Raw genomic sequence first — 25,760 nt, forward strand, 5'->3', positions numbered from 1 at the left:
TTTCACTGTCGGCTCGCCTCACGCTGCGACTCCTGAGCTTTCTAAGTAGCTCAGTGTCGAGGCCACACCCCTCGTTAGTGGGGAGGGTTCATTATGCAAATGATCCTGCTGGAGCGGTATCAACGAGGCGCACGCTCCGTTATCATTTTCTGCCGCCGGGGCTCTTCTTCTCCCCGATCGCTCATACGGAATCATGGCCTAATAGCATCCCATTAACATAATTGCCAGCACAACTAGTGTTCCGTGTCTCAGAGCCACTCTGCTGCTCTGCCAGCCGAAAAAGAGAGAAGAGGATGGGTGAGGGTGAAGATGAGGAGGGGGGTGGAAAAAAAATTTAATTAAGCCAAAGCGTTGGCCACTCCCTCTCACAGTAAATGTCTGTTTTCTTTTTTTTTTCTCTTCAAAGAGGGCTGGTGAGGGCAGAGCTTTTGTTTTCTAGAGACCTTGAGAGTCTCCCTGTGCTCCTGAGAAGCAGGCGAGGTGCTCAATATTCCACTGATGAGCTCACAGCAGACGCCAGAATCATGTCCAAATCCAGTCTGCCAGGCAAAATAAAATCCCCATTATTTTTTAATTAATCCGTAATTAAAATATATTACAGAGCCGATTCCGCAAATCTTTCCTAATGTGAAGATGCGGCTCATTCAAGCATATTTACACATCTTTAATTAACGCAGCACATTCTTTTAGGCTAACAAGCCGTGGACTTTGAGTGCCATGTGGTCCAAAACACGGCAGGGACTGTGGAGTATGCAGAGGCCCCCCTTCAGACACTCCCACAACACATTTCCACTGTGGTCACTAAGGACGCTCTGCAGGAATCCTTTGTAGCCGTGGACAGACGCGTGTACAGTCGGTCAGTCCATTAAGGCACTGCAGCATCAGCTACAGCGGTGAGGGGAAATAGTTGCAGCAGGGAGCCATAATCATGTGCTGCGCTCCTCCTGCACGCTGCCATTACCACGCCCCCAGCTCTCCTCTCTGCACAGCCACCCGTGTTGCTCTGATGAATTGATTGACACCATTTTCCATCTTCCGGTGCTGTCAGAGAAAGAGAGAGAGAGCCACACAGGGAGGCCTCTGACACTCAGCAGCAGCAGCAGCAGCAGCAGCAGCAGCACTGTGGTCACTTCTGAAGGCTCTGCACTTACAAGTGGTACATATACTGTAAGACAGCACTGGCCTCGCTTAACCTCACTACGCACCCTGTACAGTAAGAACGTACACTGCTATTACACTGCTTAAACAATATGTAATTTTTTTTAAACCAATGCTGATATTAGAGGATCATATTTGGCCGATTACCAGACAACATTTTTTTCCTGCAAAATTAGGCTATTTTTTTTTTATCTTTCTGGTGATTTTCAAAGCCGTCATGTGACCTCTGATGTCATGCTATCTTTTTTTTATTTTTTATTTTTATTTATTGTGCAATAATACAATACAGTGATATGGACAGACAGTGCAATAATATGTGTGTGTGTGTGTGTGTGTGTGTGTGTGTGTGTGCATGCATGCATGCGTGTGTGTTTCAGTTATAGATCTAGCAGTTAAGTATTAATATATGATAATAAATATTATGAAAGCGGTACTACTAAAATGTAAAAAGAATTTAAAAAATATATAATAATAATGTATTTTTTTTAAAAGGAGCATGCATGAGTAACAATAATACTAATAATGATAATTCCAGGAGAGAGGATAAAAATAAGACAAAAAAAAAATACAATATTGTACACATTACAAAATGACAAAAAAAGACACAAAATGACAAAAAAAATACACAGAATTACCAAAAAAGGCACAAAATTATTTTAAAAAAGACACAAAATGACCCAGAAAGACACAAAATGACCAAAAAATTATACAAAATGACCAAAAAATTACTAAAAAAATACACAAAATTATTTTAAAAAGACACAAAATTATTAAAAAAGACACAAAATTACCCAAAAAAAGTAATTAAAGGGACCTTCCACACACAACACGGTGCCATTCATATAAAACTCAAAACTTAAACTTTCATATCAAGGTGGGGGCCACAAAATATCGTCACGAGGGCCATAATTGGCCTGCGGGCCGCAAGTTTGAGACCCCTGGTTTATACCGTTCATCTCTAATACCAATATGTCTGTGATAGGCCATTATCGGCTGACTGATAAATCAAGTGGCTTCTAACTGCTATTCAAACAAAAGCGTGCTTGCTATAAATGCTTCAACATAAAAACTCTGCCCATTTCCCAGAAACATAACTGCTCGTCACAAAGGCTCCATCAATGTGGGGTAAATGTGAGAAATCTGCTTCCCCACTGCAGCCTCACAGCTCAATAACACGTCTGGCCTCGTTACGCTTCTCACAATGACAACTAAATAAGCACAATTAGCAGTCACCCAGGCATCCTCACTGCTGCTGATTTCATTCCCCAAATTATCGCGGAGATCCCAAATGTTAAACGCAACAATTCCTCATCAAGTGACGCATGATAATCACAAACCAAAGGGAAGGTTAAAGCTGCATGTTGACATCAGAGACGGAGACGGATCAAACTCATTTCTACAGCAGAGAGATGCTTTTTGTTGTTGTTGTTGACTCATTTTCTAATTGAAAGATTAAAAGTTCATTTGGCTCATTTTGTTCTTGAAGGTCCGGGACACAAAAGCAACACTCTCTCTTTCTCTCTCAGTCCTAACCACTTAAAACAAATTGCTGCCCCAAACAAACTAAATAATGCAACAGTGGGACGTACAATGCAATGAAACAAACATACACAAACAAGAGCGGCTTCCTCTCTCTTTTCCCAGGCTGTTTTAATTTGACACCTTGAGCTGGGGTAACTAGGTGGGGAGTGAGGAGCCGCAGAGGAATTCATTAGGCGCGCCACTGCAGGGTCCTGGCTCCGAGCGTTAATGACATTGGAGGATAGGGAAACGAGACAGCCCAGACGCAAAATGAAATAAACATGAGGACTGTCAGTTCTGACAGCACCAGCAAAGGGGACAGAGTCATTTGGGCCGGAGACCTTCAGCCTGTAAGATCACACCAGACGGCTTATGGACCAAAACAATATTAGTGTGGGAGCACAATCATCCTCACTAGGCCCTTAGATTCACATTGACAACCATTGTGTGTGTGTGTGTGTGTGTGTGGCTGGGTATACATGTGTGTGTGTGCATTGATCTTTCCGGGCTTCACTCTTCATATCATTAAAAATATCCATCACATGGCGCTCCTGCAGCATTCAGATACACGACTGCAATTAAATTATTAATGTCACAGCACCCCCCCCCACCCACCCACCCACCACACAACCCCTCCCATTCATACTGCACTCTTAATGTGGCTGCTGAAAGACATTAAATATACAGCAATCTTTGTCTGGCTTCACCGTGGATCAATTTAGATGACTACAAAAATAACATGCAGGGAGAAAATAGGGATGCTAGCCACAGAGTATGAAGACACAGGGACAAGAGAGAGAGAGAGAGAGATAGAAGAGGGTACATTAGTCATTTGGCTTTCACTATTTCATGTTTTTTTCTTTGAATAAAAATAAAAATGTCATGAACTGGCAGGTAGAGCGGGAGCGAAACATTGGCAAATTTACTCCATAAATGACGGAGCTTTAGCATGTGTCTGTTGGCCTTTCTTTCTCTTTGTCTCTCTTTAAGTATATGTCAGTTCAAAAGTGGAGTTGTAAAATTAAAATGACTTGAATTTGAAAAATCCAAAAGCCATTTATGGTTTTGAAGAGTAGTGAAGCGAAGTGACTATGCTAGCTACTAGAAACCCATCATTTTAAATGCTTCCCGAAACATAGCTTGGTGCAGCTAGCTACTTTTTTTCAAAACTTGGAAATTAATCTGTGTTTTTTTTGTAGTTTTGTATACATTTGTCTAACAGAAATCAGCCTCTCTTATGCTTTCCATACAGTCATATCTGAGCTGTATTTGCTATGTCAGCCTACATTACTGCTAATGCTAGCTAAAAACATTCTCTCTACTGCTGCTTTATATTAAAAGACTTTTAAAAAGTAGAAACACCAACACAAAATTAAATTAATGAGCACTATAACAGACTTGTGCTGAACAAAACACATTGTGGGGATTTGCTGCAACTACATTACTTAGCCGAGTATGACCATTAGTTTACGATTGCTAATGTTGCTAACTAGCAGTTCAGGTCCCTAACTTAAAGGGGACATATTATGCTAATTTTCAGGTTCAGACTTGTGTTTCAGGTTTTTGCTAAAACATGTTTACATGCTTTAATGTTAAAAAAAATACATTATTTTGCTCACTCTGCATGTCTGAATATACCCGGATTTACCCTCTGTCTGAAACGCTCCGTTTTGCTGTCCCTCCTGAAAAAACCTAGTCAACATCTGTGCTCTCTTGGTCTCTGCAACATCATTGCAGCTGGGGAATGACTGAAAGAGCACTGTAGTGGCACTTTTTATAGTATAGTTGTGAAATCATAACCTTACTGAAGTCCCCTTAAAGGTAGTTTCTGAATATGGGCTGTGTGTATTTCTTCATGGATTGAACATTTTGATATTTTTTTTTACAGTTTTCGTATAGCATGTGGACCTGCTTTATAATAAAAAAAGACATGGGAAATTCACTTGTTTCTATACTTTTCTTGTGTCCATGTTTCACTTTATACACCTATAACAGTGATCCTATAGTAGTAGTTTCAGCAAAAGTTGCAAATGCTCATAAAAAAAAGGTTTAGATAAAGCAGCTTTGGTAAATGCAATATATTTGTAACTGAGATTAGTAATGATTTATTAGCAGTGCAGTTGCTCAATAAAGACACGTCTACGCAACAACACATGTTTAGTTGTATTTTCTCAGTGAATCCATACATATGGTTGCTAAAACTGTAGCTTGCCTCAGCGCTGGTGTCCCCTCCATATGGAAAACATCAACTGCACTATCATTACACTGCTTTGATCTCGAATAAGATAAGCTAATAAGAATTCCTCGTGAAATTCCTGATTCCCGAGTCCTTGGGGCTGAAGCTTTGTAGTCAGAATACAACATGTCAGACTCCTCCATGGCTGCTTTTGTACAATTAGAAAAAGAGTGTTGTCAGCTAAAAGACGTGGACTCTATACAAAGAAACAACAATGCATACAAAGGAACAAGTAATTCTTCCCGAGCACGGCTGAGTATGGTCTGTGTTTGTGAGGCCTCTTCATGAGAGCCTTTCATCCCCGTTCCTCAAAGGACACAATAAAGCTGTCAGTCAGTGTGTCAGTCAGTCAGGACGCAGCCCCAGTCTGTAATGCTCTTGGACTGGGACAGTCTCCTCTGGTGGGTGCTCCATATCTGACATGAGCGCTCTCACACGCTGATGGAGCTCGGGTCTCTTGCGATGTGGCGACTGTGAATGGGTGGCAGAGATGACCCTTCTTTCTGAGTTGCTCAGCTTCAAATATGTGGCTCCGTCGCAGCAGGCATCTGCCTGGACGGGCGCGAGGAGGAGGGGCGGCGGGTTGCTGACACCTGTCTCTCCTAGGACGAGCCCGCCTTTGTGACGCGGGAGTCCGGGTTGGCTGTCGGGACGGGCCCGAGACAGATATGACAGGGCCGCTGACAAGGGCCAGGCTGCACGCTGGGAGCAACACTGCAGTCCAACACAAACAAGACTTCTGCTCTTCCACTGGGCCTGCAGTGAGACCCACAGCTGGCAGCTGAGAAGCCTCAGGCAGCGTGCACTGAAAGCAACACTGTGAGCCACTGGCTTCTCGACAACGCTAATCACTGTTGCATGGTTGGACCTTGTAGAACCTGATAATGTAATAAATTCCCGATACTGTAATAACCCCGATAATGTAATAAAAATCTGCACTTGAGTCCATTGAAAATGTAATAAAACCCGATAATGTAATAACTTCCTGATAATGTAATAAGGTGCTTTCCCCAATAATGTAATACACTTTTTTAAGTTTAATAACGTAATAAAGTATAACACCAAGCACGTTTAGATTTCAAGAAGCTGTTGAATGCATTCGTGTGTCATGGATACCTCGTTTGTGAAAAACGGATGAACGGGTCAAAAGTTAATAAACATTCAACTTTGACCAGTTGGTGGCGCTAGAGAGCTAGAACTCAAGTAATGGGTGGTCTGCTGTTAAATTATTACAATATTGGGGAATTATTACATTATCAGGACTTGCGAAATGAAGGCTAACCTGATAATGTAATAACCTCCCATTAATGTTATACTTTATGACATTTTTGGTAATAAGTGTATTACATTATTGGGAAATGCACTTTATTACACTATCGGGAAGTTATTACATTATCAGCTTTTATTACATTTTCAATGGACTCAAGTGCAGATTTTTATTACATTATCGGGGTTATTACATTATCGGGAATTTATTACATTATCAGGTTCTACAGACCTCCAAAACACAAACAGAAAATCAAATGCAGCTTTAACTGTACGTTAGTGGCAAAAGCCTCCGTGCTTCTCTAAGACTTCAAACTCAACAGAGAGAGAAGCGCGCTCGATCTGTTCATTATGTCAACCTCGCTTGGCACGCTCATATTTCTAAGCCCCGTTCCAAAGCAGATGCCGCCTAATTGTTATCAGGTCTGTGTTGAGACAGTCGGAGCTGAGAGAGAAGCTGATAAAAACTCCCCCGGAGCTGATGAGACTTCTCACAAATAGCTGCAGAAGCCAACACGTTATGGATGTCTAGGTACGGTGGAGGCAACTCCACTTGCTCACTGACCACAGTTAGAACAATATGACTAATTGGCCTAGTTTCCCTTTTAATTAATCATGCCTTGCTGACAGCTACCTGTGCCACACATCATCATTAGTCAAGAGGAGAGCATGTCGCAGCTACATGTGATAAGAGAGGAGGATACACCTCATCAACTCATTTCCCTCCATTTATTTTTTACAGCTACAAAACAATCACAGAAGAAATATTTCACACCTGCGTCTCTGCCTTGTGTTACAGAACACACTCAGGGTAGTGTTCGGTGATATCATAATATACACTGTAGGGATGTCCCGATCACGTGGTTTCAGACTCGATCGGAATCGGACATTATGTCCCGATCAGGGATCAGATATATGTATATTCAGCATGATATCATTTTATTTCAGGCTGCATGTCAATAAGCGAAGCAGAAGTTCACACACTCCAACCTAGGTGGCGCTAATGCACCATAAAGTAGGTGCCGCCGCCATTACAAGAAGAAGAAGAAGAAGAAGAAGAACAAGAAAACCAACAACATGCCAGCAGTTTAAACCGACTCGTGAGTATGTCTGCAGTCTGGAAGTATATTAAAGTGAACGAAAATAACAATCGATTGCAAACTGTGAGGTATGTAAACTGGGAAGGTGAAATTTTTTATTTGTAATTATTACTTGATTGTTCAAGCTACCTCAAAGAAGAGCTCAAAGAATGTGTGTTAAATGATAAAATAAAAAAGGCACATCCTGGATCTGTTTCTTTGCTCTTCTTCATTTTTTTAATGTATTATAGAAGTATCGGATCGGGACTTGGAATCGGCAGATACTCAAAATCAAATGACTCGGACTTGGACTCGGGGGCAAGAAAACCTGATTGGGACATCCCTAATATACTGTGAGACTAAATAGATTTTTGTCATAATTTTGTCAACCTCCAGTCTGAAAAGTGAAGCTAATTTGGAATTACCTTAAACCTACATTCTTTCTAAGACGGTTGCAAATAAGAAGTCAGACTGTAAAGAAGTCTATGAGAAAATGACCCTACTTCTCACTTGATTTATTACATCAGTAAATGTTACCATAATGAGTTTATGGTCTCAATCGCTAGTTTCAAGACTTCTTTAATACAGCATGAGTAAAATATGGTCCCATTTAAAGTCAAATAGACAATGAAACAGGGCATTCTTTACGGCTACCTAATGACTGCCAGGCTACAGTGTTGTCACAGTGTGTTTTCAGTTCATGACAGTTAACTGTAACATTTTGGTCGCCCAAAAATGTCTTTTTTAGAATATACAGTTTTACTAAGACACTCGCTATTGCTAAGCAGTCCAGCCATCTAGCACTAGTGCAGCTGATAACAACCTCAAGATAGGGATGTCAATTTGACCAGGGGTCTCAAACTCAAATTACCTGGGGGCCGTTGGAGGCAGGAATGACCAAAAAAAGACACAAAATGACTAAAAATAATACACAAAATGACAGAAAAAGACACAAAATGACCAAAAAAAGACACAAAATGACCAAAAAAACCCTAAATTACTTAAAAATGAAACAACATGACCAAAAGAAGACAAAGAATTACCAAAAAGACACAAAATTATTAAAAAAGACACAAAATGACAAAAAAAGACACAAAACGACCAAAAAAGGACGCAAAATTATTTTAAAAAGACACAAAATTATTTAAAAAAAACCCCCAAATGCCAAAAAAGACCCTCTGCCAAAGCCAATCTTTATCTCGTGAAAAATAATTAGTGTATTTGCCCTGCCATTTAGATCCACTCCAATAATTTAATGGGTATTTCTTTTGCTTATGTTACACCCTTCCACAAAATGTCCTTTCTTTTTTTGTAAATCTGCAAACAAAAAGCAAACCAAAACCAAAACATAACCTCCTTGTTGGAGCTAATGAAGTACAAAACCAGGAAAATAAGACTCAAGTTATAATGAACTGAAACTATCCTTTAAAACCATTTAACCCAAATCACAGGCCTCTCTAAATGACCTCTCTCTGCATCACTATATTTGATCGTTTCAATTATTTGGACAACCATCTGTGCGCCTCCCCTCGGCTTCATTCAGAACGAAAGGATGAATTTAATTAAAGGGTAACACACTGTCCACAGAATGCTCAACAGAAATGCACAACAAAAGTCATTGTTCCAGTCCCTCACTGGGAACTGATGCTGCCTCTCAGGAGTCAGGATGCCTGCAGATGATTGACAGCTCCATATTTATAGGGGCCATCCAACAAAAAGGCAGAAAGAGAGAGGCCACCCCTGCCCACTGAGCTGAATATAGACCAGTGGTTAAAAGAGATGCAAAATAAACCATCTTAAAAACAAATGAGAGAAAAAAATTATGTCTTTAAGACACACATTTATGTTGAGAGGCAACTTCTAATTGGACTCATTGTTTATCACAGTCAGTTCAGGTTTTACCTTCCATGCAGCCGTTTTAACAACTATCCATATGTTGTTTAATGCAACGTATTTGGTCTTATCTTACTCGTAAAGGGATAATCACCACTTTCATAAGGCAATAAACACCTTGTTACATTCAGGATATTGTACCCGGAGATCATGCAGCAGGATGAGGTAGTTACAAATAAACACACTGGAATATTGTTTCGCTTCCATTTGCAGAGGCAGGAGATTGGAGGTGAGATAGACTACATGCATGTGGAAAGAGGGGTGATGGATATCTGAAACGTGCAAAAAAAAAAAAGCTGGTAGGGTAATAGCCTGCCTGAACTCACACAAATAAATGTTCCACAGCCTGTGCTGACATAGTTAAAAATGAAGAGAAATGTAGCAATGTAAAATTCTCTACAAGCTGTTAATATTTCATGAGTAGCCAGTCTGACACTGACAGTATATACCTAATTTGTATGGCATGCAAGCAGAGGAGGAGGAGGCGAAGAGATGGGGAGGGGGAGAAAAAAGGGAGAAGAGTGGAATAAATGGGAGAAGGTATAGGATAAAGGTGGAAAAGTGTCTCCAAAAAGACTTCAGCATGAGCCGAGCTGGCTGACAGTGAATTTTTTGGAAGTCAGCATAGTACAAAGAACATTTGAAATGGCCCATTTAACAGCACTGTACTCCACTCCCAGCCGATGCCACCATTTGCATACTTCATATCAGATGAAGATGGATGGTGAAAATCAATGTCACTGAGATGAGCGTTTTATCAAGGTTACGCTATCCTCCAAACTCCTAAAACCTCTTTATCTCATCTCTGTTGTCGGAATATTAACTTATCAACACAATCTCTTTACAGCGGAGGCAGGAGCGATGTGAATTTATCAGCAGGGAGAGCGGTGACAGGCTGGCCAGCTGGCTTTTAGAACGCCAACTAATGATTACTTTGACTATCAATTAAACTCCCAATTATTATTTTTGATTGATTCATAATCGTTTAGTGTGTAAATTGTCAGAAAATAGTACCCATCGCTATGGTGAGGCTTTTGAATGGCTCATCTTGTCTGAACAAAAACACAACATTTTACAACCAGAAGGGCTCTCAGAGAGCACAGACCTCTTGCTAATCTGCAAGTGCAACCACTATATATTCTTGAGATGTTCCGATACCATTTTTTTCTTCCTGATACCGATTCCGATACTTGTGCTGTGGGTATCGGCCGATACCGAAACACACATATGAAACATATGAAAGTAAATTGATGTTTGAATCACATCGTTTACTTTTGTTTTCTCATGGGACACAAACAACGTTGTTTTGTGTGAAAGTCCTGGGTTTGTTTGACCCACTTACACACGCAACTTTTATGCTTTATACTCAGCTTCGGCTTCATTCATAATAACTTTGGCCGATATAGAGCGCCACTAACTCCAAGCTTAAACATGGGGAAGGATTGGCGTATCATATGTAGGCAAAACTGGATTTGGCATATGCATTTCACGTCATTTGAAGCTCTAAAGTCATATTCATTTTCACACAGATTTAAGAGGATAGGCTGGATTTTATACTTTCCTTAAAATTCTCATTTGCATAGTGCAATAAAAAATGAAACTAGTTATTCTTTCAGCATGATTTTTCAACAGTATTGCTACATTTCCTCACTTGGATGGAGCAGCGACCCCGTAGAAAAGTCATAATGGACCCATTTCACCCCTCCTAGACAACGCAGAGTCTAACACTGTTCCAATCACAACCTCTCCAGCTCTGCAGTCCGTGTTTAGTGAAACATCATTATACCTCTTGCTGTCAGGCTGCAGAATCCTTCCCTTTGTCTGCATGATTAGCTACTGGTTCCTCATTATGGAGGTGAGGGCTGAACTTCCATTTCAAGCCTTTGTGACTCCCACCTTTACTTCAGTCCACTAGTCATAAAAATGTCATGGCAGCTCCGGAACACACAGGCCACGCTGAGATCTAACAGGAATCACACGCTCAGGGCCAAATCGCCAAATCCAGCAGGGCAGACACGGCCACTGGTTACAGTTTGGAGGTCGCCAAGGCGTCTCTGCATGTGACTTTCCCAACATGGTCTCACAGGAATTCGTGAAATAGCCACGGAATCACTCAAATGTCAGTGAAACTGACATGGATTTCGCTACAATGCAAGTTAATGACAGTCATATCCCGTAGCTATTCCAACATAAAAAAGTGATTAAGTACATTCACTGAGTGAATATTTAGAAAATAAAACATATATTTCTCGCTAGAAATTTGATCAAAATCCATTTTTATGCAGAAACTAAGTCAAAATATTAATTTTTTCACTAAAAATGAGAGAACTGTCCGCCATGTTTTTTGTTCTGACTGCCTGGACCTTGAAAGTCACGTGACTTGGAACAAACCAATAGGAAAAATATGACTGTCATTAACTTGCATTGTAGCGAAATCCGTGTCAGTTTCATGGAAATTTAAGTGATTCCGTGGCTATTCCACGGATTTTGAGTTAAGCGAATCCGTGGCTATTTCACGGATTCCTGTGAGACCAGGTACGACTTTCCACATGCTCACCCTCTCTGACCTCCTGACATCAGCCTGAGAGTGACTTCAACCAAGTGCACATCCTCCGTTAACTCTCCTGGTGTAATGTTGCACCGCAGAGAGAAAATGACAGACCATTTATAAAACAGGAAGAGGAGCTAACTACAGTAAGCATAAGCTATTTCTGGAGGAGGATGTCTGCGAATAACAAAGAGCTGTCAAACTCTAACAGGTCCACAGTGAAATAAAATCACTTAAAAAATAAATGAAAGAGAAGCTCTAAGTTTTTGCGTCTGTGATCCCACCCGCTGTGACCCCTGCTGATGCTGCAGACGATCACACTGCACGCTTTAAGTTCCCCACCATGTCGCTGGTGTCTGCGCTGGGAAGGCGTCCAAACCCACAATACATTTCTGCTATGGAACATTTGTTTCCTTTCAGGGGGGCGCGGGGCCCCAACATGCTCCTACATTTTTCTGTCCTGCCACATTGCATGACAGTTTATTTTGGGAAGCGCAGGTTGGCACCTGAGACACAAAGCTCACAAAGCACTCGGTGTCACTTCAATGAGGCCAGTTGGTGCCATGACAATGCCTCTGGCCGTGCAATGCTACAAGATGGACAACACTGCGCTGAATATCTTGGCAAAGTAGGGAAAGAGGCATCAGCTGTTTGCACAGTTTCATCTGCAACATGCAATCTCTAAATGTGTGGCTGCTGCAGGAGGGAATCCACCTCTGATTACTGGACCTTAATAAAATCTGAGCTGCTGTGATGGACTGTTCGCCAGTTCAGGGTGTTTCCCTGGCTTCTGCCCAATGCATGCTGGGAATAGATCCAGCACATCTAGCTCCCGTAATAAGAGGGTAGAACAATAGCTGGATGAATGCAAAACTGAAAGTAAATAGTAGAGTCCTTGAAACTCATTTTCATTCATCATTTTCTTACTATCAGAAAGGAATGGATACATATAAAATCATGCTTTTTCCATTAAAAAAAAAAAAAAAAGCTGGAAAGTTTTCCCTCCTGTGTTTATGACTTAAAAACAGGCGGAAAAGGTTTTTATAAGTTACTTTTTCCATCTGTGAAAACAGGTTATGTTTTGGCAGGTGATGTTTTATTGATTTATTTTATTGTCTGGAACATTTTTTAAGCCTTTGTTGTTGTAGTACTCATTTTGGCCACAAGGGGCTGAAGTGCACCACAACCCCATGTTCTCAATTCGACTAAAAGTATTCATGTTTTCTTCCAGATGATTTTTAATTTCTGACAAGTTAAAGTTAAACTGAAAGATTATCTTGACAGAGAAAAATCACCAGCATCTTCCTTTTTTTTTTCTTTTTTTTACATGTTTTTGCAGATGAAAATTAGTAAAATTTTTTCTTTTTTTCAACTTAGAAGGATTTTCCTGGCAAAAACGTCATCACCTGTTCTTTATCACACTAGAGAGAAAACTATTTAGATCAGACTAAATGGAACAGACATTTTTTTTCTCACTTGCCCTCAGGGCTTCCATACTTGTTTGGACATCGGCACAAAATTGTAAATAAGAATATATGACAAAAAGCACCAAATGCAGTTGTTTTTCTTGAGCTATACGAATAGTATAGAGTAGATTTAGGAAATAGACATTTACGGCATGCTTGTTGAGTGTGTTTTTATCACAGCAGTTGTTAATGGCGGCCTATTAGGAGCCTCCAAGGGATGTTTCTGTTTCTCTGTGAGGAGGGAGTCAGCAGACCTGTGGATCCCACCACTGCCAGTCACAAATATCAAAAGAACATTTACGACACACCAAGAGTGAACATTGCATACTTTTAGAATATCGGTGCATATCTGTTAACAAACACACCATTAGATACCGATATATTTACGATGGGCCGATATCAGGATATTTTGGTGTTGCTCTAGAACATGGGTCTCAAACTCGCCGCCCTCGTGACGATATTTTGTGGCCCCCACCTTGATATGAAAGTTTAATGTGAGTTTTATATGAATGCCACTTTACCGTGTTGTGTGTGGAAGGTCCCTTTATTGCGCAAGCTGGAGTTTTGTTTCACTTGTTTCTATGACGACGTTTACAAAAAGAAAGGCAGCTGTTATGTAATGTAATTTTGTGTCTTTTTTTGGTAATTTGTGTCTCTTTTTAATAATTATGTACCTTTTTTTTTTTGGTAATTTTGTGTCTGTTTTCTAATTTTGTGTCATTTTCTAATAATTTAGTGTCCTTTTTAGTATTTTTTTTGTCTTTTTTTGGTAATTTTGTGTCTTTTTCTAATAATTTTGTGTCTTTTTTGGTCATTTTGTGACTTTTTTTGGTCATTTTGTGTCTTTTTTTTGTGGTCATTTTGTGACTTTTTTTTGTAATTTTGTGTCTTTTTTTGGTCGTTTTGATACTGCTTCCAGCGGCCCCCAGGTAATTTGACTTTTTCGACCCCTGCTCTAGATACTCATGTGATAACTTTGTCTTCTGGTGCAACCTTGGTCTTCCCAGTAGTGGGTATTTTAAAATGCTACTTTCCAGAAAATGAAGTGTTGTATAAATACACTACCTGACAAACTCACAGAAGTGAATGCATATCCTGTTTCTCATAATGCAGTGGAGACTGAGTGCAGATAAGATTACAGGCTGGAACCACTGTTTCAAAAACACACACGAACAAAACATCCATACCCACACACACACACACACACACACACACACACACATACTTGTACTGTAAAGTGACAGAGCAACTGCTTTGCTGTGTTAAATATCAGATGCAAATGAAAAGAGAAAATCTATCATGACTCTAATGTGGCCTGATAGGAGGGGGCGCACTCTCCTCTGAGGAGCCGAGCGGTGTGAGGAGGGTGATGTATGGAGGAGCTGGATGAGAGGTGAAAAGCGTAGCGAGACGGACGAAGGGAGGGGTGGATTGCTGGGAGGGAAGAAGAGGAGGAGGGGGGGGGGGGCACGCAGTCCTGCCAGACTCCTGAGAGCCCAGGGCAAAAGTGGAATAAATGTTGATTAGTGTTGATTTTGTCCAACGAGCACCCGGCAACTGACAGTGGGACTAAGCTGCAGCGAAAGGGAACCATTAATCTTGGTCTGGTTTAAGTAGTGTATATTAATTTGTGTCATTTCCACTACGTGGAGAGAGGCCTCTCTCTCCCTCTCTCCTTTCTTTCTCCCTCCCTCCAGTGTTTGAAAGCCGTGGCAGCCGAGCCTCTTTTCATAGTGAACGTACAGTGGAAGCCTGGAGGTGGCGTCTGCAAGTAGCAGCGGGGGAAAGTGGAGGAAATGAGATTCCAAACACTACATTATGGAAAATGAACTCCTGGGGGGGTTGGTATGGCAACCACATCCAAATGTGCCATTGCATGTTCAATTTAACGTGCATAACAAATTTGCAGACTTGATTAAATTGGTAACATATTAAGAAAAGGCCTGTGTGAAGAACGGCAGAGCAAACCTGCAGGGACTGAGATTGCAAAGAGAGCCTCGAACAAGGGGAAATGGCAGAACGGTGATATTTAAGCAACGAGCTGAGCACACGAGTCGACATTCAGGTAAGAAGATTGAGGCCCGCGCTCTTTTACGAGTCGACTTGGATCTTGCCTTCGCTCTGTAATCTCCACACTGGCAGGGCTGCTCGGAGCTAAATGTAATTTTTTTTATACATTCCAGTGGACTTCAGCCAAGAAGGGGGAAAAATCATTCATCATTTGAGGAAAAAATTCTGAAAATATACCAGTTAAAAATATAAAAACAATAAAGTGGTGGAGAATGAGAGGAGGCTATCATAGTTAGAGAAAAAAAAAATAGATCACTTTCCTTGTACATGTGATGTCAGTGTTAATTAACAAATGGCAGCACAGTAAGATTCCTATAATTAAGCTCCTTAATATGATTAACATGTATCAATTAGGCGAGTGACAATTTGCATAATGTATAATGTAAGCACATTGTTCCATACTGTAATGGTATTAACACACCATTTACAATGCTGTCACTCACTGATGATTCTGTGATTATGATTCTGCATCAGTAAAAAGTCATACATGCCTTCTGCTGGTTAATCAAAACACATTTCTCCCCAGTTGTCTACATCCTCGGAGCAGAATTAGACTTCAGATCTTCCTCTCTCTTTCTCTCTCTCTCGGTGGATGATTAAGCAGAGAGATTGGGGAAACAGCTGTGGCGGCGAGCTTGGCATTTCTCTCCCCCTGAATGCTGCTGTATCAGCATGGAGGAGGAAGGATGAGAGGGAGACAAAAGATGCACGTATCAGAGTCGTCTCTCTGTCCGCCGAGAGACGGGCGGGAGAGGGGAGGCGCAGCCCCCGTGACACAACGCTCGCTATCACAGCACACATCTACATCGCCGCGTGAGCCAACGTACACTTTTACTACCTGCTGGTTTACACCTACAGCCAGTCAGGAAACCTCAAAACGCACGCTCACTCTTTGATAGTAGCGCCAGTTCAAGATGAACCCGCCAAAATGAATTCCCCTTTGTCTTAACATTACACAATAAATGAACGGGTAAGGACAATAATAGTTGTTGCTGCCCTTTTTATTCTTATTCTTAATATTATTTAAGTTGTTTGTAAGTTTTTGGATCATCAATCGCTTGGTCGACAAAATGTGAATGTCAATCACAAATGTGTTGTTTTTTCTCACACAAAATTACAAAAAAAGAGCCAAAATGACCAAAAAAAGAGCCAAAATGACCAAAAAAGACACAAAATGACAAAAAAAATACACAGAATTACCAAAAAAGACACAAAATTATTTAAAAAAAGACACAAAATATGACTTAATTAGTTGATAGACTGAAAATGTATAATTAATATTGTTATTGATTGATATGTCATCTTAAAAGCAAAAACATAATTGGATCGTTGGACAAACAAGACATTTTATGTGGGCTTTAGGATAATGCACCAGACATATTTAAATGTTTTATGATATCTAATAGACTAAACGATGCATTGATTAGCGGAGAAAATATCTGGCAGATCAATCAATAACAAAACAAATTTTTTATTGCAGCCCTAGTTTTGTGGATCGGTCCCTAATGGTGCTGTGCCAGACGTCCCATTGGACCAACGGACTCAACAGTCCAAATAAAAGATCTTTCTCTAACACTAACCAAGTGGTTTTTGTGCCTAAACAAAAGCAAGTCACATCATTATTTTTCCTAAGAAGCATATCAGGCAATCACTGGACTCCAGAGTGTATATTTGGACTATAAGATCTCTGTATAATGTGTATAATATCTCTGTATCTGACTGATGGGATGGTGTCAAGGCTTCGGTAGGAATCAAGAGTGAATATTCAAAACATCACCCATATAAACATAGTACAACAATTAACCTACATCTAGAAAACCAAAGCAAAAAAACATCTGAATCCCAGAATTGGAAACAGACTACCAGCCCAAAACAGATATTCACTTTATAATGAGATGAAATAGGGCTGGGCGATATGGTCAAAATCTCATTATTGGCAATTTAGAGTATATTTTCTGGTAAATCAGTAAATCAATAAATCAATACTCTGTATTCACATAACCACATGGTAAATATTCTTACAGTATACTCCTGTGTGAATTAAATACTTAAGAACATAACAATTTAAGTGAAAATATCAAACTTTATAATGAGATAAAAATAGGGCTGGGCGATAGTGTCAAAATGTCATTATTGGCAATTTAGAGTATATTTTCTGTTAAATCAATAAATAAATTCTCTGTATTCACATAACCACATGGTAAAGACTCTTACAGTATACTTCTGTGTGAATGAAATACTTAAGAACATAACAATTTAAGTGAAAATATCAAACTTTATGATAACAATAGGGATAAAATAGGGCTGGGCGATAGTGTCAAAAATCTTCTATCCCACGATTGGCAATTATAGTATATTTTCTGGTAAATCAGTAAAGACATAGAGACAAAGACAACTGAGTACTTGAGAATTTTAGTATGGTGACAACCCTACGCTGTGCTACGCTCAGGTAGAGCGCCATGAAGGCTGCCTGGAAGTGTTTACACAGTGACATGTAGGGCTGAGCTGCGTTCAGACGCTGTAATACAAATAGGCAGATGCCAAGTATGTGAATGGACTGACAAGTCAATGTAGTGTAGGCTTCCATGCACCTTCCATAATCAGACCTCTGGCTCATTTCATCCTGTCAAACACTCCTCGGCTGCCCTCTGTAAAACACCCTATTTTCACCCTTCAAAAAATAACATTACATCACTCGGCTAGTCATTTTTATAAATGGAGGATCCCCTAGGCTTGAAACCTTACACTATACAAACACGGGCCACAAGAAGCTGGCCTTTTGTCGAGGTTGAGAGGAAAAAAATTAAACAGCAAGTCAGAGCAGCACATTTACTGAGCAGCTCAGTCAAGGAGTGGTTTTGTTTGACACTGCCAGAGATTTATGATGTTAGTGAAGTGTTTACAGAGGTCAAGGCGGCTCATTTTCCAAATCAGTTTGTCAAGCATTTGCTTATCTAAAGAGGCCTTTTCATCCATCATAAAAACTGATGCTGAAGAGAAAACGGTGAGAAATATATCTGTATATCTGCACAGATAGATAGATTACATATCGAAAAGTGAAAACTCTGACTAGGTTGTGTCGTGCTGTTTCATATCCCACCTGTTCACTTACATTCAGTTAGTGGAAGGATAAGGTTTCATGAGCCAATAGCAGAAGAGTAAAACTGTTTGGATATATTATTGGAAAGTCTCTGTGAGAACCTCGGTGCTGCTGTTTTTACATTTTTGCTCCACATGTTGGACACATCGGGTACAATAATTAATATACCTTATATATTTTACGCTCCGGCTCTTCTTAGGAATGCCACACACACACACACACACACACACACACACAATCATGCACGGAGTCAGAACAGTATTCCTTTGAAGTAAAAAAGACAACCCAAATATGCCTGGAATGAAACTGGGTGAAGATGAAGCAGTAAAAAAAAAAAAAAAAAAAATCGGAGGCACTGGTTTAAATAAAGTGTTCCTTCCTTGTCCTTTCCTCTCGGGTGTTGCTGCACCATTGTGCTTGTTTATACTGCACAATATTTCTGTTGGCCATCCCTCACTTCAGCCCCAGTAAAAATACACAGAGTAGGTCACAAGTTCAGGCCCTAGATCAACACTGGCATTGTGTCCTGCAGGTGCTGTCAGCTGCTCCGGGGACAGCCAGCGTTGGAAAATACACACAAGCAAACAGCAGCAGTGTCTCTGCACTCACACGCTGCTCGGGACAAAGAACTTACAGCGGCTCAACTGCAGCTCCAGCTGCTGGACTCGGCTGCTTTACATGCACTCTGAAGTATTTAAAGGTGGAAGTTAGAAAGTTCGGCCGCTGGCACACAAGGGAAGAGACAGAGAGGGTTGTTTCCTCAGGTCAGTTTCATCACTAAAACACTGAAATAATGAAATAAAATGTATTCTCTCAACTTTATCATGAGATAAAATAGGGCTGGGCGATAGTGTAAAAAATCTTCTATCCCACTATTGGCAATTATAGTATATTTTCTGGTAAATCAATCAATAAATACATATTCTGTATTGACATAACCACATGGTAATTACTCTTTTTGTATACTTCTGTGTGAATTAAATACTTCAGAACATAACAATTTAAGTGAAAATATCAAACTTTATAATGAGATAAAAAATAGGGCTGGGCGATAGTGTCAAAATCTTCTATCCTACTATTGGCAATTATAGTATATTTTCTAGTAAATCAGAAAAGGAATATTCTGTATTAAAATGACCCACATGGTAAAGACTCTTCAGCCTTCTGTATAGAGACAACTTCAAAACTACAAATACCATAATATTTCCAACTTGACAACTTTATAAAGGTAAAATGGCCAGTTACCATCACAGCTTTAATTTAATTTCTATAAATGTATAAAGGGAAGTAAAAAGTAGAATATAATTAGTAATTTATTGGGTGGAAATCATATTTTAAAGCTTGAAAGCTTGTCACTTTAATGCTGCAGCGCTACAGTGATTATACGACTAATTTATATGTCACATGACACAAAAATGATCTAAAATAACTGTTTTGATGATTAATTAATCATTAAAGTAATTTTTCATGCAAAAATTGCAGAAAAAGCTTTTTTTTTTCCAGCCTCTCAAATATTTTAGTTCAAAACAAGATATTTAAAGAAATGGACTTTGAGAAACTGGGGCGGACATTTTCTGTTTTTTTCCCCCTGATACTTCATAGACTAAACGATTAATTGATTAATGCAGAAAATAATCAGCGGATTGATCAAAAATGGAAAAAAATGTTCGTCTACACTTAAATAGTCGAACCACTAGAGGGAGCAACAAGTTGCGACATTTTTAAACATTTTAGATAACACAGTTCATTCTGAACTGGTGTGTTTACAGCAAAATAATACTGACGATGTGCAAATCAGGACTGTTTGGTGAGCGGACTTGAACTTCACAACACTGACGGTTCACCAGCAGGGTAAAATATTATGCAACGTATCATTTATTAATTATTACGCCCCTGTTCTAAATTTGACAAGTCGACCTACTGAAGCCAGAGTAAATAAAAAATATTCATAATTACTTTTATTCCTTCTTTCTCTGTGCAAATAAAATGTTATCAGCATGTGGAAATGGATCTTTTTAACACTCATTCACACAGTCAGTAAAGCAGACAGCACTGCCGAGGTGTTGAGACTGACGAAGGTTAAATAGTGTTTCAAGCACTAACACTTGAGGATTTTTACACAATAGCAACAAGAAAAGCACCACGAAAGCAAATAAACCTAATAGAAGGCTTTTTGGTTTGTGAAGCTTTGAGTTGTGTAAATTTAAAGTAACAAACTTAAAATTCGACCAGAATAAGAGAAGCAGTTTAAACCGTAATGAGTGTTTCTCAGGAAAACTTAGAACAAAGCTAAGTGGATAAAATGAGAGTCTACACAAACAAGACAAGCAGCAGATCTCCTGTGTAAAGCTCCGTAAGCTGCACCTTGTATTTATAGGTTGCCAGCTGAAAGAGAGAAGAATGGATGTGCAGGCAGGAAGAGGTCCAAGTTACTTTGTACTCTCAGCAGAGCCGAACTTTGGATGAACTCCTAGAAGCGCCAGGGAGTAAAACACTATGCATAACTGTGTCACTCCCCCTCCAAAAAAACCTACCAAGACAACAAAAAAGAGGAACGAGCCAGCAGGCTTCAAAAGGCCCCCCCTGCTCTCTCCTGAGGCGAGTGGCCGATTCAAGATAAACTGCCGGGGTTTGGGGGGGTTGGGGGGGGTTAGGCTGCGAGGTGAACTTCAATGAAAACAGCCATGAAAGCACCAGGCGAGGGTGGGATCACACACCAGAAACAGTATAAACAGCGGCAGACGCCGCCGCCACAAAGGTCAAGTATGAGCAAGTGCAACTTCGGAGACAATGAAAACAATATCTTCTTCATCCTCCATCCATTCCACCTGATTTCATGCACTAATGAGTGTGAAACACGCAGAGTAAAAGCGGCATGCTTTTGCTCAGCAGTGTAAGTTTTGAAGAGTCCTACAGCACATGGAAAAAATAAAAGATGAGATGAACGCTATCAGTCTGAAGTGCACTGAATTCTATCTGTGCCAATTTCAAAAATGTCACGGGGAAAATGATTTGGAAACATGACTTACGCCTCCTATGTTACGTTATTTCTCTCCTAGCAATTATTCTGCTGACATGCTCTCTCACAACCGCTTTAATAGAGAGACACAATACAGAATAGAAAGAGACGTATTCACCAGACTTGACAGTTAACTCACAAGGGGAGACATCAACGTGCTTGTGACAATTTTGCTCAATACTCTCTATTATTCCACAATAGCATCAAAAAACCTCATTCATATTTTGACACCATAATTGATAAGGACTGCTCGAGGTAATTGTCCACAGTTCCTATTGTGAAATAGTTAAAACGCGTAGACTTTATAGCTACAGGAGGAAACACATGTCTTACATGTCAGTGAAATTTATATGGTGAATTGTGTTGTGACTGAATATCCAACATCAGGTTCTCCTATGTGAATGTGAGGCTGAATAGCAAATTACCCTTTGATGATAAAATAGCCCACACAGAGCTGGTGCCTTGCATTTTTTTTTTTTTTTGCAACATGCTCCATTAGTGAAAATGACTGTGTGCAGTAGTGTTTTCATTTAACCTGGATAAGGAGAGTATTTCACATTATAGAGACACCAACAGTGCAGTGTTTAGTGCAGAATGAATATTAACGTACCTGTTTTTTCTTTGATTTCACACAAGACATTGAAAAGAGCTGGCTTCATTCTGTGACAGTTCAGAGCGTGTTTCCTGCAACAGAAAAGTGGCTCCATGATCAAACCACAGAAACATTATATTACATCTAAAACAACCTTTAAATTATTCAGGTTGCCTACTATCATTTCTATTTTTAGATAAATGCACAATAACAGGCACAATTATAATAATCTCACAAGTTTGATTTAACACCTGTATGTACACATGTGCACAACCTTTAATCCATTTACCTAAATACAAAAAAACTGCTCTAATATTTTACTTAGCTGCATCCTGTCCTGATTATAAAATTATATAATTCATATATTAATTTATTTATTTTTTAAAACTGTATTTTTTCACTTTTTCAGCTTTAGTGGATTTAAAGTGGATCTTGAATTATGTATCAAAAGTAAGCAAGTTATACTACATTTCTTCGCCGCGCTGTAAGTCACTTTTTATTTTAATTTAAAAATAATATTTTTTTAATTTTTGCTCTCGCTGCACATTGACTGTATTACGATTTAAAGTGCTTTAAAAATACTCTCCGTGTGCGACACGTTGGCATGTCACAGTGACATTCACACACTTTTATTTCAGGAGCGACTTATTTCTATGTGAAGCCAACTAGTGTTTTGCAGGCATGCCATCGTTGTTTTGTCGGCTTTTGCACACGACTGTGCACAGCCTTTACATTTATAGTGCCATCTCTGCTGCGCTGTATTGTAAATTTACAATTTTAAATACAATTTTTCTTATTTTTCTTATTATTTTTTTTTAAATCGACTTTGCCGCCTCCTTTTCCTGGCAGTGCGAGATGAGCAGATCGTTACCTGGCTTGGGCTTCGTCCAGACTTTGATCCGTGATGGTCATAATTTGCTGTAAAATGTCTCCAATGTCCTGTTTTCTTCCGTCGCCGTCCGTTCCTCCGGTGCCTTCCTGCATATGCTGCGGCAGGCCGGGGTGCCCTGCCATGCCTACCCCCGTGTGAGAGTGCATCAACCTCGTCTGCTCGTCCATCTCTTCTTCTTCTTCTCTCTATCTAATTCTCTGTGGCGCTCGAGCTGCTGAAATCCTGCAAAAATACATAAAAGAAAAAAAAAGGAGGGTGGAAAAAAATCCCGGTGGTGTTTTGGTTTGTTTTTTTTACGCGCCGCGCACCCGGTTCCTTCCTCGCAGGGGCTTCTTTTTTTTCTGGCGGGGGTATCGGAGGGGAAAGCGGAGATACGAGCCCTCCTGCTCTCTCTGGCTGTCTCTCTCAGCTGGTCGGAGCTGAATGTGAAATCTGATCTGAGCTGCTGTTGCCTTCACTGGAGTAGGCTGTGCGTAAAAAGAGATAGGCTGCTGATTTCTACTACTAACATGAACTAGGACACGTTTTCTTTTTAATGTGGCGCAGTGATCCAAAACCCCCTCTTGCTGTCAAAAAAAAAGTGGCTGTGAGAAATAAGAAGTGTGGATTTATTTCACTCACTCCATCCCCCTTTGCTTTTGTCATATACAGTACAGGCTGGGCAGGCAGCAGCATAGCAAAGAGCATGAGAGTCAGACTCCGCCTACGCGACATGATTGGGAATATAAGACCATTTAGCCCCACCTTGAGGTGCCTCTCATGAAACGTCGATCATTGGACTGTAAAGGTGGGGTGCAGAGGAGAAGCTGGGAGATGTGGCTGCTGCCTTCCAAGCAGGGGGAGACGGTACGGAGTGGCAACAGGGTGATGAATAGAGCCTGAACTCCAAATAAATAACAGTGGCTGACACAGAAGGTCTGCTTTAGTCTCCCCTTCTGACCTCAGCGAGAGCACCCACGGGCTCCACAGGACACCATTTCATTTCCCGCCTGTGCCAAGATATAAGGTACACTCATCAAAACTGTTGGCCAGCCCTTTCATTTGTTATAATCATTAGAAAGATAATGTGATTGAAGATTTATGGCTGGAAAAAAAAATCCATCCACTGATGAGACACCTTGTGTAAAAGCAACCTTTGTGATATTAATATTTCATTTTTTGACATCACATAACAGAATCTCACAATCAGACATGCTTGTTTTGTTGCAGTAGGCAGAGGAGCATCGACATTCATTTTCAGGTATGTTGCAGGGCTCCGCTTGGCTGACTTTGGCAGGGTCCTCCTAATGTAAGGCGGTGACCCATGTTGCGCAGCCAAGCAGCAAGGCCCGAGTGTGTCTGGCCAGGCTGAAAAGTGCCCTTCAGGCCCAGTGCTGCCTCACTGCCACTGAGAGCCATTCAGAGGGAAGAGAGGAGGAGGTGGAGGAGGAGGGGCAAATAATAAAAAAAAAGCTCCAATGTGGAACTAAAGTATGAACAGTGCTGTGCAAATCATCAGCCTGGATGTGTACATGTGTGACACACATAATAAGGAACGTATGTAAATGCTTAAGAGTGCCACAGTGTTTTACCGTGAGCAGCTTCAAATCCAACCACAGTTAAACGAGATGTTAATAATTGCTACCTGCGACCTTATTTTGCCTGATATGAATTCATTTTGACACGGACATTTTACTCTGTAAACGATGCCATCTGCACCAATGCATGGGTCACAAATGAAATGACAAACACATTTAACGTAAGATTTAAATCCCCTGAAAATCTGGTTTTAAATTTTGCCTGTTTCTTAAAAACGTTCAAGGTGCACCATTGTTATGAAAACATTAATAAAACTGTGTTTTACATCAATGTCATACCACCACCTGTAGACCTCTAGGCCTGAACAAGTCAAGTAAGTATGAAAGTGCCTTAAACTTGCATTCTTCCCAATGACCAGCAGGGGGCGACTCCACTGGTTACAAAAAGAAGTCACATTGTATAGAAGTCTATAAAAAATAACCCTGCTTTTCATTCTATTTATCACCTCAGTAAACATTTTCATAATATGTTTATGGTCTCAGAGGTTGGCTTCAAGTCACCTTCAATACAGCATGATGGTCATTTTGTAAATGATGGTCCCATTTAGAGTAATATAGACAACAAAACATATATAGGATATGCTTTAAGGTTTTACAATTGTCAAGTCATTACCACAATGTTGTCCAGTTTGGCTTGTGTTTTTGATTTAGACCTTTGACCCTAAGACACAAAATTACCAAAAAAAACCCCAAAAAATTATTTGAAAAAGACACAAAATTACCAAAAAAAAGTAATTAAAAAGGGACCTTCCACACACAACACAGTAAAGTGCCATTCATATAAAACTCACATTAAACTTTCATATCAAGGTGGGGGCCACAAAATATCGTCACAAGGGCCGCAATTGGACCACGGGCTGCGAGTTTGAGACCCCTGTTCTAAGGCACTCGAATCATTGTGACTTGGAGTCAACTCAAGTCAGTGACAGAAATGAGTGGCTTGAGACTTGAATTGGACTTAGAAGATATTGAAAATGTTCAAATTTGACATTACGTGTGTCTGTGTAACGTTACCAGTTACTACAACATAAAACTTTGATTGTCATTTGAAGACTCCTTTGGATCGTCAAGTGTCTGTGATAGCTAATGCTAGCTGATGCTAGCTTATGATAGCCAGGTACAATCAGCTCTCTCATGACTCTGAAGCTAGCTTGCATTAGCTTGCATTATTTATAACGATTCTTATCAGTAATCAACCCAATTGATAGAATTAAACATCGCTATTGTAACGTTAGGTCTCTGCACCGTTGAAAACCAATCTCTAAGTTAAGTTACATTCAAATGTTGATAACAAATTACTCAGGACTTACTTGAAACTTGGACAATATGATTTTAGGTATGTC

The 25,760-nt window shown here is 40.1% G+C and overlaps 1 protein-coding gene across 1 annotated transcript in view; it reads right to left on the reverse strand.

Moving 5' to 3' along the window:
• The window catches only part of LOC131977351 (pre-B-cell leukemia transcription factor 1-like), an 82,890-nt gene extending 59,612 nt beyond the window's left edge, over positions 1-23,278 (reverse strand). The window contains exons 1-2 of the mRNA XM_059340605.1: positions 22,820-23,278; positions 21,967-22,040 (exon numbers count right to left, since the gene is read on the reverse strand). Of these exons, the coding sequence (XP_059196588.1) occupies positions 21,967-22,040; positions 22,820-23,007 (262 nt within the window). The 5' untranslated portion in view covers positions 23,008-23,278. The remainder of the gene's footprint in view (positions 1-21,966; positions 22,041-22,819) is intronic.
• Between the last annotated feature and the right edge of the window lie 2,482 nt (positions 23,279-25,760).

This window comes from Centropristis striata, chromosome 9 (genome assembly GCF_030273125.1).
Source record: "Centropristis striata isolate RG_2023a ecotype Rhode Island chromosome 9, C.striata_1.0, whole genome shotgun sequence".
Taxonomy (NCBI): domain Eukaryota; kingdom Metazoa; phylum Chordata; class Actinopteri; order Perciformes; family Serranidae; genus Centropristis; species Centropristis striata.